Below are 20,630 nucleotides of genomic sequence, written 5' to 3'. Positions count from 1 at the left end.
GCTCCAGATGTCTTTCATCTCCAGCCTGCCTCGTGACCTTCAACCTTCTCTCATGACCTGTAACCTGTCCCCGTGTCCGGTAACCGGCCTCATGCCGTGTAACCTGTCCCTGCGTCCTGTAACCTGCCCCCGTGACCTGCAACCTGCCTCTATGACCTGCAACCTTCCATGTGACCTGCAATCTGCCACATGAACTACAATCTGCCCCGTGACCTGCAACATGTCCGTGTGACCTGCAGCATGTCCCCGTGACATGCAACTTGCCCGTCGTGACCACCCATGATCTAGTGGCACGTAACCTGACACAGTGACCTGCAACATGATCTAGTAACCTGTTACCTGATCCTATAACAACCTAGCTCACTGACCTGCAATTAGCACATTGACTCGCAGTCTGACCCAGCAGCCTGCATCTTTACCCCGTGGTCTGCAACCGTACCGTGATCTGCAACCTGGCCTTGTAACATGGAATGTTGCACCCGCGTCTGAAAATCGCGTCTGTCCTGGGCGGATGCTTTGGTCAGTGCCTGTCCCGCCAGTGTCGTGTCAGGAGATCCAGCTGTCCTCCGCTGATGACGACAACTCAGCTGATCAACTGGCGCGAAATACTATTTCACATATTTTTTTTTACTAAGAAAACAGCTCCGATGGTGAAACCACCCGTGGATATAGTTACGCTCACTGTTATCTTTAAACTCCGTTGATATAAATGTGCACGTTGTTTACCATTGTCTACAGTATTCGGCACTAATTAGGAATTTCGTCAGATTAGTGGTTTAATGTTTGTTACCGCATGCCATTAATGATCCTTATAAGGCAACATAGGGAACGCCAAAAAAGCTTTGCCTCGTGATATTTATCTGGTGTTGTCAAGGTGAAATAATCACGTCCGCAAAAGGCAGAACACTGTCACGCAAGTGTCGTGATTTCTATGCCCCAGCCACTAAAGCAGCGTTTGAAGTAGGAGAATCCTCGCTGCGGTGTATTTTCTTTGGGGGAGGGGGGGGGGGTAGCGCTCCAACGATAATTTTATGTCAGCGCTATGTACCATCCCGGATCACGGTCCAAGCCAACTGCTGGGACAGTGCAAACTGCAGACCTTGTATCCTTGGGGTCGCAGTGACTTATTTACATCATCGGAGTCTTTGGAGTGACATGCGACAATGCCCACTGCCGAGCGAAAGCTTATTTCAATCCTGCTACGTACCGCTGACGTTTTTTAAGCACACTTTCGTAAGATGATGACATTGCATGTCCGTTGCACATGATTACAACATACCGAACACGTTCGTCATCGACATCATCTTTACTCAATCTTTGAATAGCGCGTTCAGTGAAAGCCGAAGCCCGATCTTGAATGTAAATAAAATAAAATATAAATTTTGGTGTCTAATTTTGTTTGGCATTCTCAGTCTGACGTCAGGGACCTTGACCCGTTGACACCATCACTAGCCCGAAGCCCGAGGACATGCGGCAGCACGTTGCATATGTATGTGTTGGAAGGGGGGGGGAATAAACTACTGATCTATGCACAGAAGGGGACCGATGTGTGGCTCCAACATGGACGTTTGCGGTCGCTCAGTGCAGGCGATGAAAGATACCCCAGGACAGCAGCTGCAGCCTGAGCATTGCTGACTCCGAATACATGAAGATCGCGTCTCGCACATGAAAAGAAATTAGCCTTCAAGAGAAGAGGGCTTACAACGCCGGACGGCAGAACGAGATAGCTGGGCACGTCCTGTGTCCAGTTCCGTCACCAAAACACCATAAGACGCTTGGTTATAGCTCCGTAGTTACGTACTTTCTGGTAACGAGATACAAGACGCGCACAGAATACAACCGACGTCATTCAAGCAAGCTATGCGCGTTAGCGTGCGTTGTCACACGCTGCAGCTGCCTACGAGGAACCGTTTCGGTAGCGTTAGTGGTTTCCCCATGCACCAACAGCTTGTAGGCTATTATCCAATGTAGACTATTATCCACAATTTCCATGTCCTTGCAAACCAGTGGTTGAGAGCGCGGCCCCTAACCCCGCAGTGGGCCCACCTTGGTTCAGGTCGACAAAAGGGCTTTAGCGAGCAGTAGCCAGGCCCGAGTGGACTAGCGAACGAGCTGGCTGCCAAGCTGTCCGATTTGTCATGTCCGCGGCATTCAGTCTGCTCAGGATGACGTAAGGGAGTTGCAGGTTACCACCAGGGTCGATAGAACGGTTAAAACTTCGGACGCTGTTTTAACACGCGCTTGTTTGCAGACCAGCCTGAAATTTGACCTTGTTTGACATTTTTTGACCCGAAGGTCATGACCTAAGAACCTCAAAGCTTGATCTAAGTGCGTTTACGTACAGATCAACACACCATAGGAATTTTATGTCTCTAGCTCTCTTAGTTTCTAAGATCTCAAGAAGGGGTCAAATTGACCCCGCTCCCCACCCGAGCGAAGGATATCCAGACGGCCACCAGGGTGCTAAGCCACATAATTAAGTTCCAGTGTATTGGTTGGTTTTCAGATCATGGGGTTAGGCTGGCTGGTTGCAGTTCATTGGTCAGGTTGCAGAACATGGGCCCATCTCTTATCCCGGGGTCAGGTTACGGGTCACCGGAACAGGTTGCAGGCCATGGGTAAGGTTGAAGGTCATGGAGGTAGGTTGCAGACAGCATCCAAGACACCACTTTAACAGTCCAGGTCATGGGGTTCGGAAATCGGTGGAGAACAGCTGGAACTCAAGACGCCGCGGTAAAAAGCAACAAACCGCACGGTAAATTCATCGGTGGAAAGCGATTCGAGCTCCGGACACCACGGCAGCAGAAGGGATCGCGCAGGAAGATCAGCAGTGGACGATAATTGACCACAACACCGTAGGTAAAGGATAGGCCACAGGGCCAGGTTATCAGTGAAGTACAGCTAAGACTTCGTGCTTCAATGTAACGGATGGAAGTCACACATAGTCAGAGGTGAAGGACAGCAAGGACTTCAGAAAAGGTGTGACGGTGTTAGCGTAGGTGCCATTCGAGCTCAAGCATGGGATTTGAGCCGTCGAAAACGAACCGTCTACCTTAGGTGGTTGACGACCTAAGCGCGCTGAACTTATGGAACTTCCGAGCCGGGAAAGGACGTCTCACGTCGCAAAGAAACGTCAAAAAGCCACACCAACAGCCACTTAAGAGACAGGTTGGAAAATGACGACGAAATCAGGGCAGAATGTCGAAAGCAACAAAGCCTAACAGACGTCGACAAGCAGGTAAGAGTCGACGCGGGCAGACAAGCGTCGGTGACTTGGACAGACGTCGACGACGCAGGCAGATGAATGTCAACGACGCAGGCAGATGTATGTCAACGACGCAGGCAGGCAGACGTCGACGACACAGGCAGACAGAGACGGCGGCCGAGACGAAACTCGCTCCGACGATGCAGCCCATACTCAGGATGGCGCCAGTAACCGGTTAACCCTACGTGAACCCTAAGATGGTGCCAGTCGGAGCAGGGGTAGCGCAACAGATTTTGAGTTGGGGCACGGGATTTTCCGGGAGGCCTCCTGAATGAAATGGGCCTCTTCAACGGGGGAGTCCTAGGCAGTGTCATATTCAAGGGAGAGGGGTACTGAGCGCATGTTCTCCTTCATCAAAACAGGATGGGCATTCTCACTATTTAACAAAAGATTTCATTAACAAAGACCCCCTGATGCATAAAGGGGCATTCTTATCCAAAACAGGACGGTTCAGTTTCAAGAAGGGGCCTCCAAATCTACTCGAGTGGCCTCGTTATAGTATAACAGGGCATCCTCATTCTGAAAACAACGTCCAGATTTGGTAAACAGGGTATCTTTATTTGGAAAACAGGGCATCCTGATTTGCTGATTTGGAAAACAGGACATCCCATATGATGCATGCAAGGGACCTTCCTCGCAAAAAATGGGCCTCCTGAACATAGAGGGTGCATCCTAACCCAGAAAACCGTTCTCCTCGTCGATAATGGGGCCTCCTGAACCAGCCAACTGTTCTCCTTAACTTTTTGATCGAAACCTTATTTCGAAACGACTTTTTGACGGACGCTAGCTTTTGCGTTGGTGAATGTTTCCTTGCTTGCAGTTTTCAAATCTGCCGGTAATTTTTTGATAATATGGAGTTCCTCGTCCCTTGAGCCCTCGCTTGACCTTGAAGGGCAGCCTTGAGAGGCCAGGAATTTTTTTATGGACGCTAGCTCTTGCCTTTGTGAATATTTTGATACTTGCAGTTTTCAAATTGGCCAGCAATTTTTGGGTGATATGGAGTTCCCCGTCCTTTGACACAGCTTTTGACCCCGAAAATCACATGATATTGCAAAATGGTGGTCGTGTTTGGTGTTCTCATGTCAAAATTTACCCTCAGACCTTTCTTTGCGGAGAAATAGGATCTCGTCGATGAGTAAATCGCTGAAAAAATCGCCAGCTTCACGGACATAAGAGCACGCCGAACTCAATGAATGTGGCACTGAACCAACGTTCAACTTACAAGAAAACGCAGTAGATCCTGCCTTGGCGACCTTGACGTTGGAGGGGCTGCAACTTCTTTGATACAGTTTACCAGTCCAAGACTTTGTATGGATCGTAATCAGGAAGCCAATATCTGTCAGCATACGGAGTTCCGAAAAAAATAAAGTGGTCCGCCTTTTATTGTGATATTTCATATTGATATATAACCGGTAATAAGGCGTACCGGTTCAAGACTTTACACTTCTTATACTCCGAAACATATGCTTCATGTCCTCAGAAATTTTCAGCCAAATCTAAGGAGTCCGATGAATATCAAATATAAAACTGAGTCAAGAATGAAGAAAACGTGATGCATGCCTTATATACCTAATACCTTGGCGATTTCAGCATTTGAAAAGCTAAAACTTTTCTGATGCATCTTACCGGCCCAAGACTTTGCGTTTTTCGTTATCAGGTCAATGTCTACTAGCATACAGAGTTTAGAAGGAATTGAAGCACCCCATCCTTTTTACTGTGATCTTTCATATTGATATATTCCCGAAAGGAAGCGTACCGATCCAAGATTTCGTGTTCATTGTACTCAGGAGATTAACTTGCATCTGTATCCAAAGTTTCAGGCCAATTTTAGGAGTCCGGTGAATCCCGAATATGGACCTGAATCTGAATGTGAATATGGTGCCAATTTGACGAACGTGGGATGGTGTGGAATCACATTTGTCCAACCTTGGTAAACGGATACGGCGGCATAAGTGACGCAAGGCAACCGACGCCCACCGATGCTTCTCTCGGGCGTGTGCTTGTGGACCGCATTTCATCGTTCCCTGGAATGCGGTGTGGTGACGTGGGATTGCTACGATAGAGATGATAGTGTGATTATACCCTCAGCATTTCAACGAAGTGGTCATTAGCGGAAACAAACCGTTGAAGCCGCGAGCAGGACCCAGTCCTCAATGGTGCAATTTTGACAGAGTCATTCGGAGACTGACTGGCATATGTCGTAGGGCTCGATATACCTAACTTCGAAAGCCGCCTACAGTGACAATCAAAATGTTCAGCTGGCTGGACAACCATGAAGAAAAGAAGAAGCAAGTGGAGGTGTACGAAACTGTATTTGAAGGGCTGAAGAAAATATACAAGCAAAAGGTTTTGCCTCTGGAAGAAGCCTACCAGTTCCATGATTTTCACTCTCCAAAGTTAGATGACCCGGACTTTGATGCCAAGCCAATCATCATGCTGGTAGGGCAGTATTCAACTGGAAAGACTACCTTCATCCGGTATCTCCTTGAGAGGGACTTCCCTGGCATCCGCATAGGCCCTGAACCAACAACTGATGGCTTCATCGCTGTCATGCATGGAGACCATGATGGAATAATTCCAGGAAATGCTCTTGTTGTGGACCCCAAGAAACCATTCCGACCACTCTCCAAGTTTGGGAATGCCTTCTTAAACAGGCTGCAGTGTTCAACAGTGGACTCTTCAGTTCTTCGCTCCCTGACAATTGTGGACACGCCAGGCATCTTGTCAGGTGAAAAGCAAAGAGTAGACAGAGGCTATGACTTTGCAGGAGTGCTAGAGTGGTTTGCAGAGAGGGTGGACCGGATCATTCTGCTGTTTGATGCACACAAGCTAGACATCTCAGATGAGTTCCGGAGGTCAATTGAGGCTCTGAAAGGCCATGACGACAAGATCAGAATAGTTCTGAACAAGGCTGACATGGTGGACCATCAGCAGCTGATGAGAGTGTATGGAGCCCTCATGTGGTCACTGGGCAAGGTGATCGCCACCCCTGAAGTGGCGCGAGTGTACATTGGATCATTTTGGGACCAGCCTCTGCGATATGACTCAAACAGGAAGTAAGTTTTTCTCTAAGAGTGCATGATTTGGTCATGTAACCAACAACTTAATGATTTACTTTACTGTGGATTCAATGTGTCTTTCTACTCCCTTGGGACTCCATATGATCATTCCGCTCATTCTTAAATGGCTCACACGAGTGTCTTAAAGACGGGCTACTTTTCAAGCAGCTTGCTGGATGCTTTCCTAATCTATGCAACTGGTCCTGGTTTTGCTCATGGGATAAGATTGCTCTCATATGGTCTGGAAACAGAGCTATCTTTACCTAATACCTATATAATACCTAATACCTACCTACCTATAACTTGATGCACCTAATATTGCTCTATAGGTAAGCTTAATTTTTTTTGCCAGTTAACTAACTTTCCCTTGTCACTGTCTAAGCAGAGGTCCAGTTATAGTCAGGACTTTTGCTTGGTGCTTCTGTGCTGTAAAGTTAGTGTATATTTTCTAGGCAATCAATGCATTTTTGTGATCTTTTTAATATAAACAAAGCATCTTTGTCCATGTCACTCATCTTCTGAATCATTTTTCACAGACTGTTTGAAGCTGAAGCACAGGATCTCTTCACCGATCTGCAGTCATTACCAAGAAATGCTGCCCTCAGGAAGCTGAATGACCTCATCAAGCGTGCCAGGCTTGCAAAGGTGCCACAAGATTTGATTCTGTGATGAAGGCTTTAATTAGCTGCTGTACCCTCTGATGTGCTTGGATCCCCATGCAGTTTAAGATGGTATGACAGAGCAGTCATACACCACTGCAATACTTCAAAAACCTTTTAGGAATTATCCTGTTCAAACATCAAATGCTCCTGCTGAACAAAAATGTTGTGATAACCTGGTGGGGCCAAGGCTCGCTCAACAAGCACTGCTTCGTGTGAACTTTGGTCTGAGACATCCGGCAATAAAAAATGGTTGAACTAAATTTATGATAAAAAATGGTTCAACAATTGGTGTTGAACACGCTGCTCACTTGGGCAATAAGCCTTGAGGTTCAGAGGTATGGCTTTATTTAACAGATTAGTCAAAGTGAAATAGCAGCCCTGGAGCTCCACAGGGGTGGGGGAGGGGGTGGGGAGGGGGATTCCATTTGCATCTTCATTGTAGGGATCATCTGTAGATTTTGGGCCACTGGTTGATATAAGAGACATGAGCTTACATTGAATGAAGTCCTGCAATAAGCATCTTGGCTGCTTTAGGTTTACATAAGGATGTAGCTGGACCATTAGTATCACATATAGATCAGTTATCCCATGTTTCTCATTTAGATAAATGGGTATAGCACCTGGTCTCTAATGCCTCAACAAGCGCCATTTCTAATGCCTCAACAGGTGCATGCCTACATCATCTCAGCTCTGAAGAAGGAAATGCCTGCCATGTTTGGCAAGGACAGCAAGAAAAAAGAGCTGATCAAGAACCTGTCGGCGATCTACGAGGCCGTGCAGCGGGAGCACCAGATCAGCCCTGGCGACTTCCCCAACATCGCCCGCATGCAGGCAAGCTTGTGCAGCCCTGGCACACATACACACTGTGCACTAGCCAAGCATGCCAGCTGGGGCGGCACCACTTGCAAAGGAGGATGGGTGGGCCCCCACATAGTTGGGGGATTTAGCATGGCATTGCATGAAAGAAATGCACTTTTTGTGCCATGGCACTGCATACAAGAAACGCCCTTGGTGTACCGCCTTGCCCCCCACCACCTCCATTAAGTCTCTAGCTGGTGATGTTCTTGAACACAGCCCTTTGAGCAGTGTGCTTGGTGTGTGTGGCACAGGAGCTCACTTTTCGGCCACATTGTTCGATGTCGACAGCAGATATTTGGCAATTAAGCAAGGTTCTCTTTCGTTTTATTAAAATGCATTTAGGTATGATGCATTTGAGGACATAACAATGCAGGTGCAGCAGTTGGCACTCAACCCGCGCCAGGAACTCATTGGCCTGTGGGGCCGGCAGCACTGCCGCGCTGTCGTCTGCCGCCTCTAGCCGAGGTGCCGCTGTTCACCGGTCCCTCGTCGCCGCAGGAGCGGCTGCTGCACGAGGACTTCAGCAAGTTCCAGCTGCTGAAGCCGCGGCTCATCCAGAACGTGGACAAGATGCTGGCCGAGGACATCGCCCGACTCATGGCCATGATCCCGCTGGAGGAGAAGCAGAACATGGCGCCAAAAGGTCTGGACGGCGCCGGTGATGCTGGGGCGGGCTGGGAAACAAAGAATAGCAGGCATGGAACGCGTTGCCCTGGTTGTCTTCCGCGAGGCATTAAATAAAACCTTGCCTCGCTGAATGATCGTCGAAACTGTGAGGATCTGAATCTATCTTATTAAGTTAGTACTTGTGTGGATACTTGCCAGTCATGATTATTATTCCTGGGAAGGCCAGTAACCAGTGTGACATGTGGCCCGGGGGGTCCCCAAGTCTCGATGCCGCCTCCGCACCAGCTGTTTTGCTGGTTTGCGGCGTCAGCAGTGGGACGCCAGTGGCTGTGGTCAAGTGGAACTCTGTGCACACATCATAGTCTAGTCTCGAGTTCTGGGGCAGGGCGAATTATCCAGGGGAGTTATTTTTTTACCAGGGGAGCAGCATGCATGTCTGGTTATTGTTGTGGAGATGTCTCATTTTGTGGATACTGCATCATCTTTTTAAAAGGATTTTTATTTTTTTCCGGGTTCGGTTGTATATTGACATATTGATATGTATTTTCTGGTATCGGTTGTATATGATTGATGCATACATCTTGTGAGTTGCAGACTTGGATGATGAACATGCAGTATGTGTTAGGACGTGACAGAGAAGCAGCAAAAGTCCTGCAACGGATGCTGTTGTTCGTTTAGGGTCACCTTTCTATGTTTTTGGTTCGGAAATCCCACGGTGCACGTCGAAGATTATTAGGAACTATCCCGTGTTTATTTGCTGTGTTTAGCTAGTAGACTGTCTCGGTATGATAACCTGACTGGCTTGCGTGTGCGAATGTGCCCGAGGTATGTGTTTGTATCGGTGCTGACTTAAGTATGGTATTTGCCGGCCGCCCGTCGTTCTTAACACGTCACGTGTAAGGCCTCCCTGTATTACCGCGCCGTGCTCCACATTTGGTGTGGATATGAGAGTTAGTCACGACAAACAAGACTGGCCTGGCCTTGTTTGTCGAACCCACTGTGTGTCTTGTTGCTCACTGAGCGCTCACAGCGTGCCCCCCTGTTGAGCCGTCCGTGGTCCTCAAACTCGGCCCTTGCGGTGGCTGTGTGCCATGCCGCTGTGCCCCCTCGCCGCCCGTGCTCGTGGCGTGCCGCCCGCGCGCACCACAGCCGTCTGTTGACCGCACGCCTCCCTCCCCCCGCCCGCCTGCGTGTGATGTGTGCGTGACCCCGGCTGATGCCGGCGGCGGCCGCGGCCTGCCGCCAGCGACCCGGCCTGACCCCAGCGACCCGGCCTGACCCCGACTAACCGGCGCGCCGCCGCGCCGACAGACGGCGGCCAGCCGAACAGCGGCGCCGTCGTTTCAGGCGGCGCCTTCGACGGCGTGCGCAGCGTCGACACGCCGTTCGGCTTCAACAAGTGCGAGGGCGCCGACGCCGGCGCCGGCGAGACCGAGTGGGTGGTGGCGCGCGACCGGCCCAAGTACGACCCTATCTTCTTTGGCATGAACCCTGTGGACAACAAGGTCACCGGTGCAGGTGGGTGGATAGGAGGGGCACGTGTCACTGGTGCGGGGATAGGGGGACAGGGGGTACCGGCGCAGGTGGGTGGACAGGAGGGGCACGTGGCTCACTGGTGCGGGGAAGGGGGGGGGGGGGCAGCGGGTCACCGGTGCGTGGGGATAGGGGGAGCAGTGGGTCGCCAGTGCAGATGGTTGGACAGGAGGGGCACGCGGGTCACTAGTGCGGGGGAAAAGGGGGCAGAGGGTCACCGGCGCAGGTGGGCGGACAGGAGGGGCACGCGGCTCACTGGCGCGAAGGGGGTGGGGGGGGGGGGGGGGGGGGATAGGACGGGCAGCGGGTTACCAGTGCGGCCAGGTGCGCAGGAGAGGTACACTGGGGCAAGGAAACAGCGAAACAACTGAACCGGTGCTCACGCTCGCCGTGAAGACATGAGCAAAGCGACGGGGACAGGTCGCTTTGACCAAATGGCTTGAGTTGTAAGGGAAGGTGCAGAAAAGTTTTGAAGAATAGGAATTGTCAGCCATGCCCACTAGTTGTGACTCGCTTGCGTGGAGGAGCCGTTTATAAGTTTCCGTTGTGCACGGAAGGGGAGGTTTGATGAATGTGCCCGAGGTATAAAACGGGGCGAGCTGGATTGCAAAAGCGAAAATGGATTCCAGATATGGTTGCAACCACGCCTGAATACTTAATATTTGTATTTACAGCATAACAGGGCGGAAAATTTGTGTTCACAGCATAACCAGGGGCGGACAATTTGTGTTTACAGCATACACAGGGCGGACCAATTTGTGTTTACAGCATAACCAGGGCGGGACAATTTGTGTTTACAGCAATAACCAGGGCGGACAATTTGTGTTACAGCATAACCAGGGCGGACAATTTGTGTTTACAGCATAACCAGGGTTGGACAATTTGTGTTTACAGCATAACCAGGGCGGACAATTTGTGTTTACAGCATAACCAGGGTGGACAATTTGTGTTTACAGCATAACCAGGGCGAGGGGATACTTGCCAGCGTGACCAGTACGTAACTGGGGGTTAGGTGCGTGCGTGTGTGCCTAAAATGCCTAAAGCGCATTAAAGCGCGTATCGTTTTTTACGGACGGCTCTGAGTATGGACGGCCGCACAATAGTGCTGGCTCTGTCCCAGGCCGCCAGTCAGCTGAGGATTGACTCAGTGGCTGACGCTGGGTGCCGTGCCTGCGGTCGGCGCTGTGCCCGCCCGCAGGGGTCGCGGCGCTGGCGGCGGTCCGCCCCCGCCTATCTGTCACCGCCGGCCGGCCCCTCCCCAGCGCTGCCCCGCCGCCTGGCCCGTTCACGTCGAGTGTAGATAGTGGACCAAGGCCGACTGGTGGTCGGCAGGCTCGAGGTGCCGCTGCTGATAAGGATCGGGGCACAGCTGCTTTTGTCCGGTGCTGGCTTTCCGGCAACATTTCCGATTCTGATTTCGGCTCTGGTCTGGGTGACGGGCGGGCGGCGACCGCGGCGACCGCGGCGCGGGTGCGGCATACTGGGCGACGCTGGGCGCCGGATGAAAATCGTGGCGCGTGTTAAGCGCGTGCTGTGTATAACCGCAAACGCTCTAAAGCGGCTTAAACGCAAGCCGTTGCGCTTTGGCGGGGTCTGCAAAGTCGGGGGAGGGCTCTTTTTCGGACATTGTGACGTCATAGCGGAATGTTTCAGATTAGCTACGATATACATACTCTCCATTTAATTCGTATACATCCAACGGACGCCAGCGCGGCAGTAGCCTGGGACGCATCTGTTTGGTCGCCGGCCTATAGCGGCGTCACAAAAGGCTTGGTTCCCGGTCCGGGCCTCTACATTTATCAACGACATCACCAAAAACGCAGTGTCAAAAGTATTTTATACGTAGACGACCCGAGGAGCTTTGTAGCCGTGGAACAGACGTATGTCTGAGCAATGGTGCAAACCTATCTGGGTCGACTTTGCCCTCCGCCCGACGCCTGGCGTAATGCGCTCAGCCCAGCGCGGTGGCTGCGTGTCTGAAGAGGCAACTAGCACAAGTGCGCTCGGGTCTTGTCGGAACCCAGGTCTCTTGTCACGCGCGCACATGCGCGGCTGGCGTGGGGGTTATGACGGACAGTTGATTGAACCTATCGGACCGCATCGGCTCTGTAGTTAAACGCGGCTACCGTGTCCTATTGTTATCATTTCAGAATCTGCCACTTGTACGGGGTATCTACAGTGCAACGGCCGTAGTTCAGCCCGGTGCCCTCATGGGGGCTCCATTTTTCAATTCGGCTGCGCGGTCGTAGGCGTGAGCCACGGAGTAAAGTAGAGGAGGTTGGAACACACCCAGCTCAACTCGCACAAGTTTGAGCTTTTCCAGCTGGAACTCCACAGGAACATTACATGCCACATCACGACCACCGGCGTATCTCACGCCCGCAGAGTGCTGCAGTGCCGTACAGAGTGTCGTACAGTGCCGCATCTGACGCTCTTGCACGGAATTTGGGGAGAGAGAATGGGAAGTGCGCTCCTTGTGAGCGACTTTCCACTGCGCCTTTCTGTCTGCACGGCTGGTAACGTGCGCGTTTTGTTCGTGTGACAGTGCAGAATCACTGAAATAATGGTGTCGTTTTCGCAGACATCGCGCTCTTAACACTTCTTTTTGCTTGCGTTTCGGTGCGTACGTCCTGTCTTTTTTTGCGTGCGAGGGGGCCGAAGCAAAAGCTGAAGCTGATGCTTGATCGTACTCGTAGTCGCAGCAGAACACACGCCATCTTTCTTCTGAAAAACGATCAGAATCGGGGGAATTATAATTTTCGTGGGCTCTAATCTTTTGCGATAGGTGCTGTGTTCATGATAATGTATCTTTCGCCATATGGACTGTGTTGATAAAGACTCCTTCGCTATAGGGGCTGCGTTGATGCATGATTTAACGCCACGAGGCTGCCCTTATTGACCTCGCGCTTGTGGAGCGAACTTGCTGGTCCGGCTCGGTGGTTGCAAGAACTCCGCAGCAGGCTAATCTCACGCACTTTTTAGCGGCAAACTTTTCTCCATGTAGAGTCGAAAGATCGCATTAAGTTTTACGGCAACAAGCTGTGATTGGACGAGTATCTAAGCTGTACCGGTTGCGAAAAGCTGGCCCGGACACGTCGTGTTCAGTAAAGAATAAATTCCAGTGAGATCGAATCGCAGCGTTGACGTTGGCTGATCGCGCTACTCCCGTCCACAGCCGCCAAGGCCGAAATGGTCAAGTCCAAGCTGCCCAACACCGTGCTGGGCAAGGTGTGGAAGCTAGCTGACCACGACAAGGACGGCATGCTGGACGTGGAGGAGTTCGCGCTGGCCATGCACCTGATTAACATCAAGCTGGACGGTCACGACCTGCCCGCGGAGCTGCCGTCTCACCTGGTGCCGCCGAGTCAGCGCGGATTCTGAGCCGCAGGTGGCGCCGCCCCGCGGTCGCTCAGTGGCGTCATCCTGCGGCAGTGTGATAAACTCGCCGTCGGCGTAACAGGAAATTGTGACGGGCGGGGCGCTGTGAGCGCGGCGCCTGGGCGCGCCGCTCGCGCAGGTCGGACGGTGGGTCTTTGACGCTGCACCGATACTCGGTTGGTACTCTGGGTCTCCCACCAGCACGGGCGCTATTTTTGTACATGCTCGCCTCGTGCACACATCGATATCCGCATATTGATATATCCCAACTTTCTACGCAAACTAACCAGCGCTGCCGAGCATCTGCCGCGATCGTCTGCCTAACGTCGTCTCGATCGATCGAGTTTATCGTCTGTCCGAAGTACGCTGCGACTATGCCGCTGACTGCGCCGTCTCTCCGACGCTCTCTCGCGCGCTCTGTGGGTGCCTTGCCGCGTGCCATTTCGCGGCCCGCCAGCTGGCCGCCCTGCGCGCCGGCTTCCCCGGGCGCCCCGCGCCGCTCGACCCCGTAGTAGGTGGCGTGCTGTTCGGAAGTGTTTTTGTTACGAGCCTTGGCTGCGTTTCTGCTGCGGCAACTGTATGTGACACAGCGCACCGCAGGTACGGCGATAGGCCGCGTCGTGCGTGAAGTCGCACGTGTTCACGAAATTATCCGTTATTATGATGTGAGTATCCCCTGTATCTGCGGAGATCGCTTATTGTTACACGATGCCACTGCGGCGTACAGCGGTTTCGACCCGGGTGTATTCCATAGTGTTAGTTTATTTATTTATCCGTGGAGCGTCACATTGGGATATACCAGACCTTATTTGGACTGTTAGCATGGGCACTCTCAGTGGGCAGGTCGCGACGTAGGCTTAGTCATGCAAATCGGTGGCGAGTATGAATACACCAAAACCACATGCGAGCACGCTGTTTTGGCGGCGGTGGGACCCGCCAGTGCACGCGGGCGGGGTCTCGAGCGGGCGAGTGGGAGCTGCGGACCGCGGCGTGTGGCAGGCCATGAGGCAGCCCCATAACGGGATTCCCGGCGAAGGAGCTCTGATTGTGCCCGTGTGCAGGCTGCGCGTGTTTTGAAATCGGTAAAATCTGTGAAATTGGTATTAAAAGCCGCTGCGCGTGTTTTGAAATCGGTAAAATCTGTGAAACTGGCGTTAGAAGCAGCTGCGCGTGTTTTGAAATCGGTAAAATCTGTGAAACTGGTATTAAAAGCAGCTGCGCGTGTTTTGAAATCGGTAAAATCTGTGAAACTGGCATTAAAAGCAGCTGCACGTGTTTTGAAATCGGTAAAATCTGTGAAACTGGTATTAAAAGCAGCTGCGCGTGTTTTGAAATCGGTGCGGATCGGCGCACTGCTGCTATCGGTAAGTGCGCCCGTCGGCGAGGGCCGGTCGCCCGAGACAGCAATCGCCCAACACCAACCGCGATCCTCGCATTGCAATGTTCGCGAGGGATTCGAGTGTTGTGACTACTCGCTGTTGTACCTGGCAGGTACAGAATAATTGGTCGTGAGAAAATGACAAGATGAGACGCCGTGAGAAGCAGGCTCAGCGTATGCGCCCGCCGCTGTTACCGCTCTCGGCTACGTTCTTCGACTGGAAAAAACACGCCCTTCATGGAGGGGGGTGCGAGAGACCAATGACAATTTGACGCAGCAGGACAAAGGCCTTACGAAATATTCAGCGGAATTAAAACGAATGTCCGTTGGTGGGATAAAGCCTGGGATAAAGCATGCCTTATCAATCGGGATTCATTACTGGAATTTTAACCGTATAGCTCTAGAACAATCACTAGTAAAGGAAGCAGTACACCGATTTCGACACCGGCCATCCTGTGCTCTAAAAATTATACCCACGTGCGCAATGCCTTGCACCGCGCACTACTGCGCATCAGTTATACGCCAGGCTTACAAAGGGGACCAAGCGTGAGCGATCGTATTGGAAATTGAACCCGGAAATGCATCTCGCACCGGTAGCTGGATTGGCTACGGGCGGGATCGTGAAACTTTGGTCCACCCCTCGCACGAACAGCCGTACTTCTCCCTTCCTCTGGGCCGCGCTGAAATATGGTCTCTACCTGTCCGCTCGCTGTTCGTTTTACGACACTTCAGCGACATTTGACCACAAACAGTGAGCTGACACAAACCCCGGTACATCACACCACGCCGTTAGAAGTGCACCACGTCGTTCCAGCCCACGTGGCGTTCCGCGCGGAGAAGCCACGGGGCGAGGAGAGCCACGTGGGTTAGCCCCTAGGCGTGTCCTCAAGCCCGACGCAGGTGTGGCGTGCTGCCGCGTACTGCCGCCTCGCGACCTGCTCCCAGGCAGTACCGTCCTGACGTCACTCCACAGACTGAGCCCCCACATGCAAAGTAACAGCGAAATCCGAACTAAACTCGCCGCACGCGCGCCTGACGGCGCGGCAGCACGCTTCGCGGCGGCGCCGGGTTCTGAGAGCGGCCGCACGTGTCCGGCGGTAGTCAGGAGCAGTTGGCGAACCGCTCGCGGCAGTCCGAGCGACGGTGTGCGCCCCAGCAACCCGGGATCCATATTGCGCCACCGCCTCTGCGAGCGTTCTGCGAATCCGGTTCGAGCAGTCCCCGGCGTCCGAGCGGCCATCGCCCCGACAACAAGCCTTGCGCAATCAGCCGACCGATCCGGGCAAAAACCAGCGACGGCGATGAGACCATACGTGGAGCACCGGCCCACCCGCCGCCTGCCAGCAATAACGATGCGGACATCAGCCCGCACGAAACAATCATACAAAAGGCTGTATTGACGGGTCGTCGTCAGTGAGGTCGATATTGCGATGACGGCGGCGGCGGCGGTGACGGCGGGGAGACTGCTCCGGCGTCGCGGGAGCAGGCGGCACACCGGAGCCAGTCTCGGCGGCGGCCGGCCGCTCAGATGACAGTGACGCGCCACACCAGCAGCTGCCGGATCGCCGCCGGCCACCAGGTACGGCAGCACACTGTGCCAGCTGATGCCGCCCACCGCCTGCAACAGCCGACAGCGGCTGGAGACGGCGCCCAGCTCCCACCGGCCGAGGCGGCCCAGCCGCGGCCGCCGGGCCGGTCAGAGTCCAGACCGAGTCGCAGTCCAGACCGAGTCAGAGTCCAGACCGAACCAGAGTCTAGACCGAACCAGAGTCCACATCGAGTCCAAGTTCAGATCGAGTCAGAGTCCAGAACGTGCCAGAGTCCAGAAAGAGGAGAGAGCCGTCAGATGACGGCAGTGAGCGGCACCAGTAGGGCACGACAGCCTGTTGATAATACGGCAGCACAACAGCCTCTTACCACGGGCGGAACTGAACCTCGGACCATCACAGCTCGGCATAACAGCCTTCGCCATTAGAAAAGAAGGGGGGGGGGGGAGCACCTAGCCGAGGGACAGCACAACAGAATCTCACCATTGGGAGGGCACTTTCAGGCCGATAGGATCTCACCAAATGCTCACCATGAGATCAGCGGTCAGAGGAGCAGCCTGCTTGACATCCAGCTGTGTCACCTTGACCTGATTCAGGCCACAGGTGGCCACGTGCTGTTTTGCGGTCCGAGAGAACTTCACCCTCTGCCCTCCCCCGCTGTGAACGTCGTGCTCCGTCTCGCGCGTGCTGTGGGCAGCCGAGGTCACGGCGAGGTCACACGTCCGTCGACGCGCGCAGCGGAGTCGCCGCTCGGGCCGAAACAGCAGCCGCCACACTCGGAATGCAGCATTGAAGTCACCGGGTGTGCATGTCAGAACACGGGCGCCATATGTTTCGACACCACAAGCATTGCGCCCGGCTTGCCGGCGGCTAACTCGTGAGCAATATCGGAGCAGCCAGTCCAACACCAGCACTCAGCCTCGCTCTAGCAAGGAACAATCCAGAAATCTCCGTATAAATGTGTCAAAAGCCGCCTGTCCTGCCTGCCTACCAAACATGCGCCACTGTTGACCCCGACCATGCACTTCGCCTTTCAGTTAGCTCGGGAACGGCTCACTACAGAGACGACACGGCATCGACCAAGCGCCGAGCCCAATTCTGCACCTGTATGCTGCATTTTCTTCAATGCCCACTCTGTAAACCGGCGTCCCGAAATGCATCCAGTTGGGTGTGCAGATGCAAACATAAATTCATGCTACCAGAACCCTGGCTCCTGGCCGGCCTCCTCACGCACAAATCGTCGGCTGCTAAATCGCTGCCCTTTGACCCCGAGCCCCGACACCTGACAAGTCGGCCGAGGTGCCGAGTCGGCGGCGCCCAGATGCTGGGCTGACCGCCGTCCGGCTCGGCGCTGGTTGGTCGGTCTTGAGCGAGGGGAGGAGCAACAGGTAGTGAGGCCAAGAAGAGGGTGCGATGGCATGAAAAAATATCGACATCCCTGCCACCCAAGTCCCCGAGTATCGAAACGCTGCCTGGCGGGCTGGTATTGTCTGTTGACCTGACGTACCCAGAACCGTCCGCCCACCTGAGATGACACGAGCCCGGGAGTGTACTGACCTGACGTGACCCCGGGAAGTGCCCTGACCTGACGTGACCCGGGACAGTGTGCTGACCCGACGTGACACGGGACAGCGTGGTAACCTGGCGTGACCCAGGACAGTGCGCCGACCTGACGACCCGGGACAGCATGCTAATCTGGCGTGACCCGAATCAGTGTGCTGACTTGACGTGACCCGGGACGCTGTGCTGACCTGACGGGACACGGGACAGCGTGGTAAACTGACGTGACGCGAAACAGTGTGCTGACCTGACGTGACCCGGGAGTGTACTGACCTGACGTGACACGGAAGTGTGCTGACCTGACGTGACCCGGAGCAGTGTGCTGACATGACGTGACCCTGGGAAGTGCGCTGACCTGACGTGACCTGGGTTCGTGTGCCGATCTGACGTGGCCCGGGACAGTGTGCTGACCTGTGCCGGGACAAGTCGAGTGTGATCAGCTTGCTATCATGAACGGTTGCCACCCGCAGCACGTCCGCCGACGACCAGTCGGCGCCGGCCAGGCCCGGCAGGCCCGTGTGCAGGGCGGAGACGGTGGCGCGCGTCTCTGTGTTGTAGAAGGTGACGACGCCCGAGGTGGCGGCCACCAGCAGCTGGTACGGCTCCTCCTGGTGCCAGCAGACGCCCACGCCTGGAGCATGACACGGGAGGTCAGCAGCGGCACCGGCCGCCATCCGGAGTAGCGGGGCCCGCGTGGGTGCTCCCACACTGGCCGGTCGCACATGGCGGAATCTGAAGTAGCCACCCCCGCCCATATTGCGCGGCGAGGCTGATATGCTGAGGGCTATGTTTGTGTTAAACCGCGACACACGTGCCCGACCCACTCGACAGGATGGACTCCTACGCCTCCCTAGTCCGAGAACCAAGGCCGGTGGGAAACGTTCTGAGTACCACGCGACAGCATTGTATAATGCACTGCCAGCCGACGTCGGACAACTAACACTGCAACGTTTCGTACGCGCGGCGAGAGCGCACCTGTGCGAGTGCTGATGTTGTTGGAAGCCGGTGAACGGGTGTCTGTGTGCTATGTGTTTCTTTTTTACCTGCATGCTCTTATCTCCTGTACTCATAACAAGGGGCTGACAAGCGTCGCTCCATTGCGTGCGACCCAGCTATGGACGTAATACATAATGCATACATACATACATACACACATCAACACCTGGCGTCAGCATCCACGCGTCTCGGCCGGCGGTCCACCACCCACGGCGGCCTGGTGGCGCACCGGGTCCGGCGCACTCACAGGGGTCGTCGGCGGCGATGCAGGCCAGCGGCGTGAGGTCGGAGGCGTTCCACAGGCGGCATGTGAGGTCGTCGCCGACGCTGGCCAGTGTGTGGCCGTCCGGCCCGAATGCCAAGTCGTTGATGTAGTCGGTATGGCCGCAAAGAAGGCGCACCTGGCGCGGGCAGGGCAGGGGCGGCGGCGTCAGGCAGTGCTGCAGGACCGAGCACAGGGGCACGCGGACAGGGGGGTGGGGGCGTCCGCACGCGCCGCCCGGCGCCCCTGACCAGACGGCTGGGTGTCTGTCAGACAGCTCGGCTCGTCCGCGGAGGCGTGGTGTCGAGAGTGAGGCTGACCCGGGTCTGGGTCGCATCGGGGAGCGTGCCCGCTCCGACCACGACCGCGGCGCGTGGCCGCTGGGCCGGCGCGCGCCCGCGGCGGAGCCAGTCCGCCGCCCTCACCGCGCACCTGCAGCTGGCCGCCATCCTGCCGGCCCGTGTGCTCGAACACGCGGATCCGGTGGTCGGCGCCGGCGGCGGCGAACTTGACGCGCTGCGGCACCTCGGCCAGGTTCGTCTCAGCGCTCCAGGCCAGGCAGCGGACGCGCGAGTCGTGGTGGAACTCGTGCAGCAGCGCGTGTTCCAGTTCGCCGGTGTCGCTGTCCTCCTGGAGAGGGTTCGGGGGGGGGGGGGAGGGGGGCCGCCACACAGGGTCAGAAACTGATAGCAGCCCATCCAGCAGGTGGACAGCTGGTCAGCCGTGGCCGCTAGTGTGGCAACGTTTCAAAATCGATATGGGGGGCCAACATGCATAGACAATACAGATCTGTATACAATTACCCAAGAGTCCTTAAATAATTATCATGATAAAGTGATTGAAAAGAGCATGAAGTTTTGCTTCACGTCAAAACAGATTATCACAGCATTCACACTTAATGGCAGAGAAAAAACAGACATACTCTACACCTGGCTAATGCAAACACTGAATCAAGCAAACTGTGAAAGATCACGCATGGCAGGCAAGGTGGTGAGCCTGCCTGGTCCGGGCGAGGGACGGGGCGATGCGCGCTTCCCTTCCCTCCCTTGTCCTCTGACCGGCAACGTGATCCTGATGACGCCGACCGATGTGGCGGTGCCATAGACGACCAGGTCGCTGGACCAGGCAAAGCCGGAGACCTCAACGGCATACACCCGGCCCTGCACGGTGATAGTGAAGGCCTGGGCGGCGGTGGTAGCCGGCGGTCCCTTCATTGCCTCCACTGCTGGCAAAAGGATGCCCATGTTGTGGCTGGTCTGGTGCCAAGGCCCGCTGTGGTCTCAGGACAAAATGTGTAAGTATCATCTTGGAAAGAATGCCACAGCAAGGGTGATTGATGTGGCACAAACATCAGATTCCCAACATGAAGGAATACCTGGTGTTTGATTGAGCCTTGAGGTATTACAATGACTACCATTCATTCTTAAAACATTTTTATTCACCAATAAAAATGGCAAATGTCAACCACTATGATACCCAGCACAGGATGGCAGGTATGCATAATA

At 54.3% G+C, this 20,630-nt stretch overlaps 2 protein-coding genes across 2 annotated transcripts; one reads left to right on the top strand and one right to left on the bottom strand.

Moving 5' to 3' along the window:
• Positions 1-5,247: 5,247 nt before the first annotated feature.
• Positions 5,248-14,290, top strand: LOC119104969 (EH domain-containing protein 3). The gene is made up of 6 exons (XM_037228683.1): positions 5,248-6,321; positions 6,861-6,969; positions 7,653-7,817; positions 8,343-8,487; positions 9,783-9,989; positions 13,180-14,290. The coding sequence occupies exons 1-6, from the start codon at positions 5,516-5,518 to the stop codon at positions 13,383-13,385; spliced, it is 1,638 nt and encodes a 545-aa protein (XP_037084578.1). The 5' UTR covers positions 5,248-5,515; the 3' UTR covers positions 13,386-14,290.
• On the bottom strand, positions 13,423-20,369 carry LOC119100628 (nucleoporin Nup37-like). Its single transcript, XM_037223708.1, has 7 exons — positions 20,184-20,369; positions 19,558-19,755; positions 19,111-19,264; positions 18,279-18,498; positions 16,838-16,994; positions 15,811-16,378; positions 13,423-13,427 (listed from the first exon to the last, which is right to left on the bottom strand). The coding sequence occupies exons 1-7, from the start codon at positions 20,367-20,369 to the stop codon at positions 13,423-13,425; spliced, it is 1,488 nt and encodes a 495-aa protein (XP_037079603.1).
• Positions 20,370-20,630: the final 261 nt, after the last annotated feature.

The sequence above is a fragment of the Pollicipes pollicipes genome, unplaced genomic scaffold (genome assembly GCF_011947565.3).
Source record: "Pollicipes pollicipes isolate AB1234 unplaced genomic scaffold, Ppol_2.1 Scaffold_2555;HRSCAF=2994_pilon_pilon_pilon, whole genome shotgun sequence".
Taxonomy (NCBI): domain Eukaryota; kingdom Metazoa; phylum Arthropoda; class Thecostraca; order Pollicipedomorpha; family Pollicipedidae; genus Pollicipes; species Pollicipes pollicipes.
This window is presented reverse-complemented; position numbering and strand designations above follow the sequence as displayed.

Excerpts from the sequence above, each read along its gene's own strand:
- LOC119104969 (XM_037228683.1), top strand. The coding sequence starts at position 5,516 with ATGTTCAGCTGGCTGGACAACCATGAAGAAAAGAAGAAGCAAGTGGAG. Across the intron at positions 6,322-6,860 it reads CGATATGACTCAAACAGGAA|ACTGTTTGAAGCTGAAGCAC; the intron begins GTAAGTTTTTCT and ends CATTTTTCACAG. Across the intron at positions 8,488-9,782 it reads GCAGAACATGGCGCCAAAAG|ACGGCGGCCAGCCGAACAGC; the intron begins GTCTGGACGGCG and ends CCGCGCCGACAG.
- LOC119100628 (XM_037223708.1), bottom strand. The coding sequence starts at position 20,369 with ATGGGCATCCTTTTGCCAGCAGTGGAGGCAATGAAGGGACCGCCGGCT. Across the intron at positions 19,265-19,557 it reads AGGATGGCGGCCAGCTGCAG|GTGCGCCTTCTTTGCGGCCA; the intron begins GTGCGCGGTGAG and ends TGCCCGCGCCAG. Across the intron at positions 18,499-19,110 it reads CATCGCCGCCGACGACCCCT|GCGTGGGCGTCTGCTGGCAC; the intron begins GTGAGTGCGCCG and ends GTCATGCTCCAG.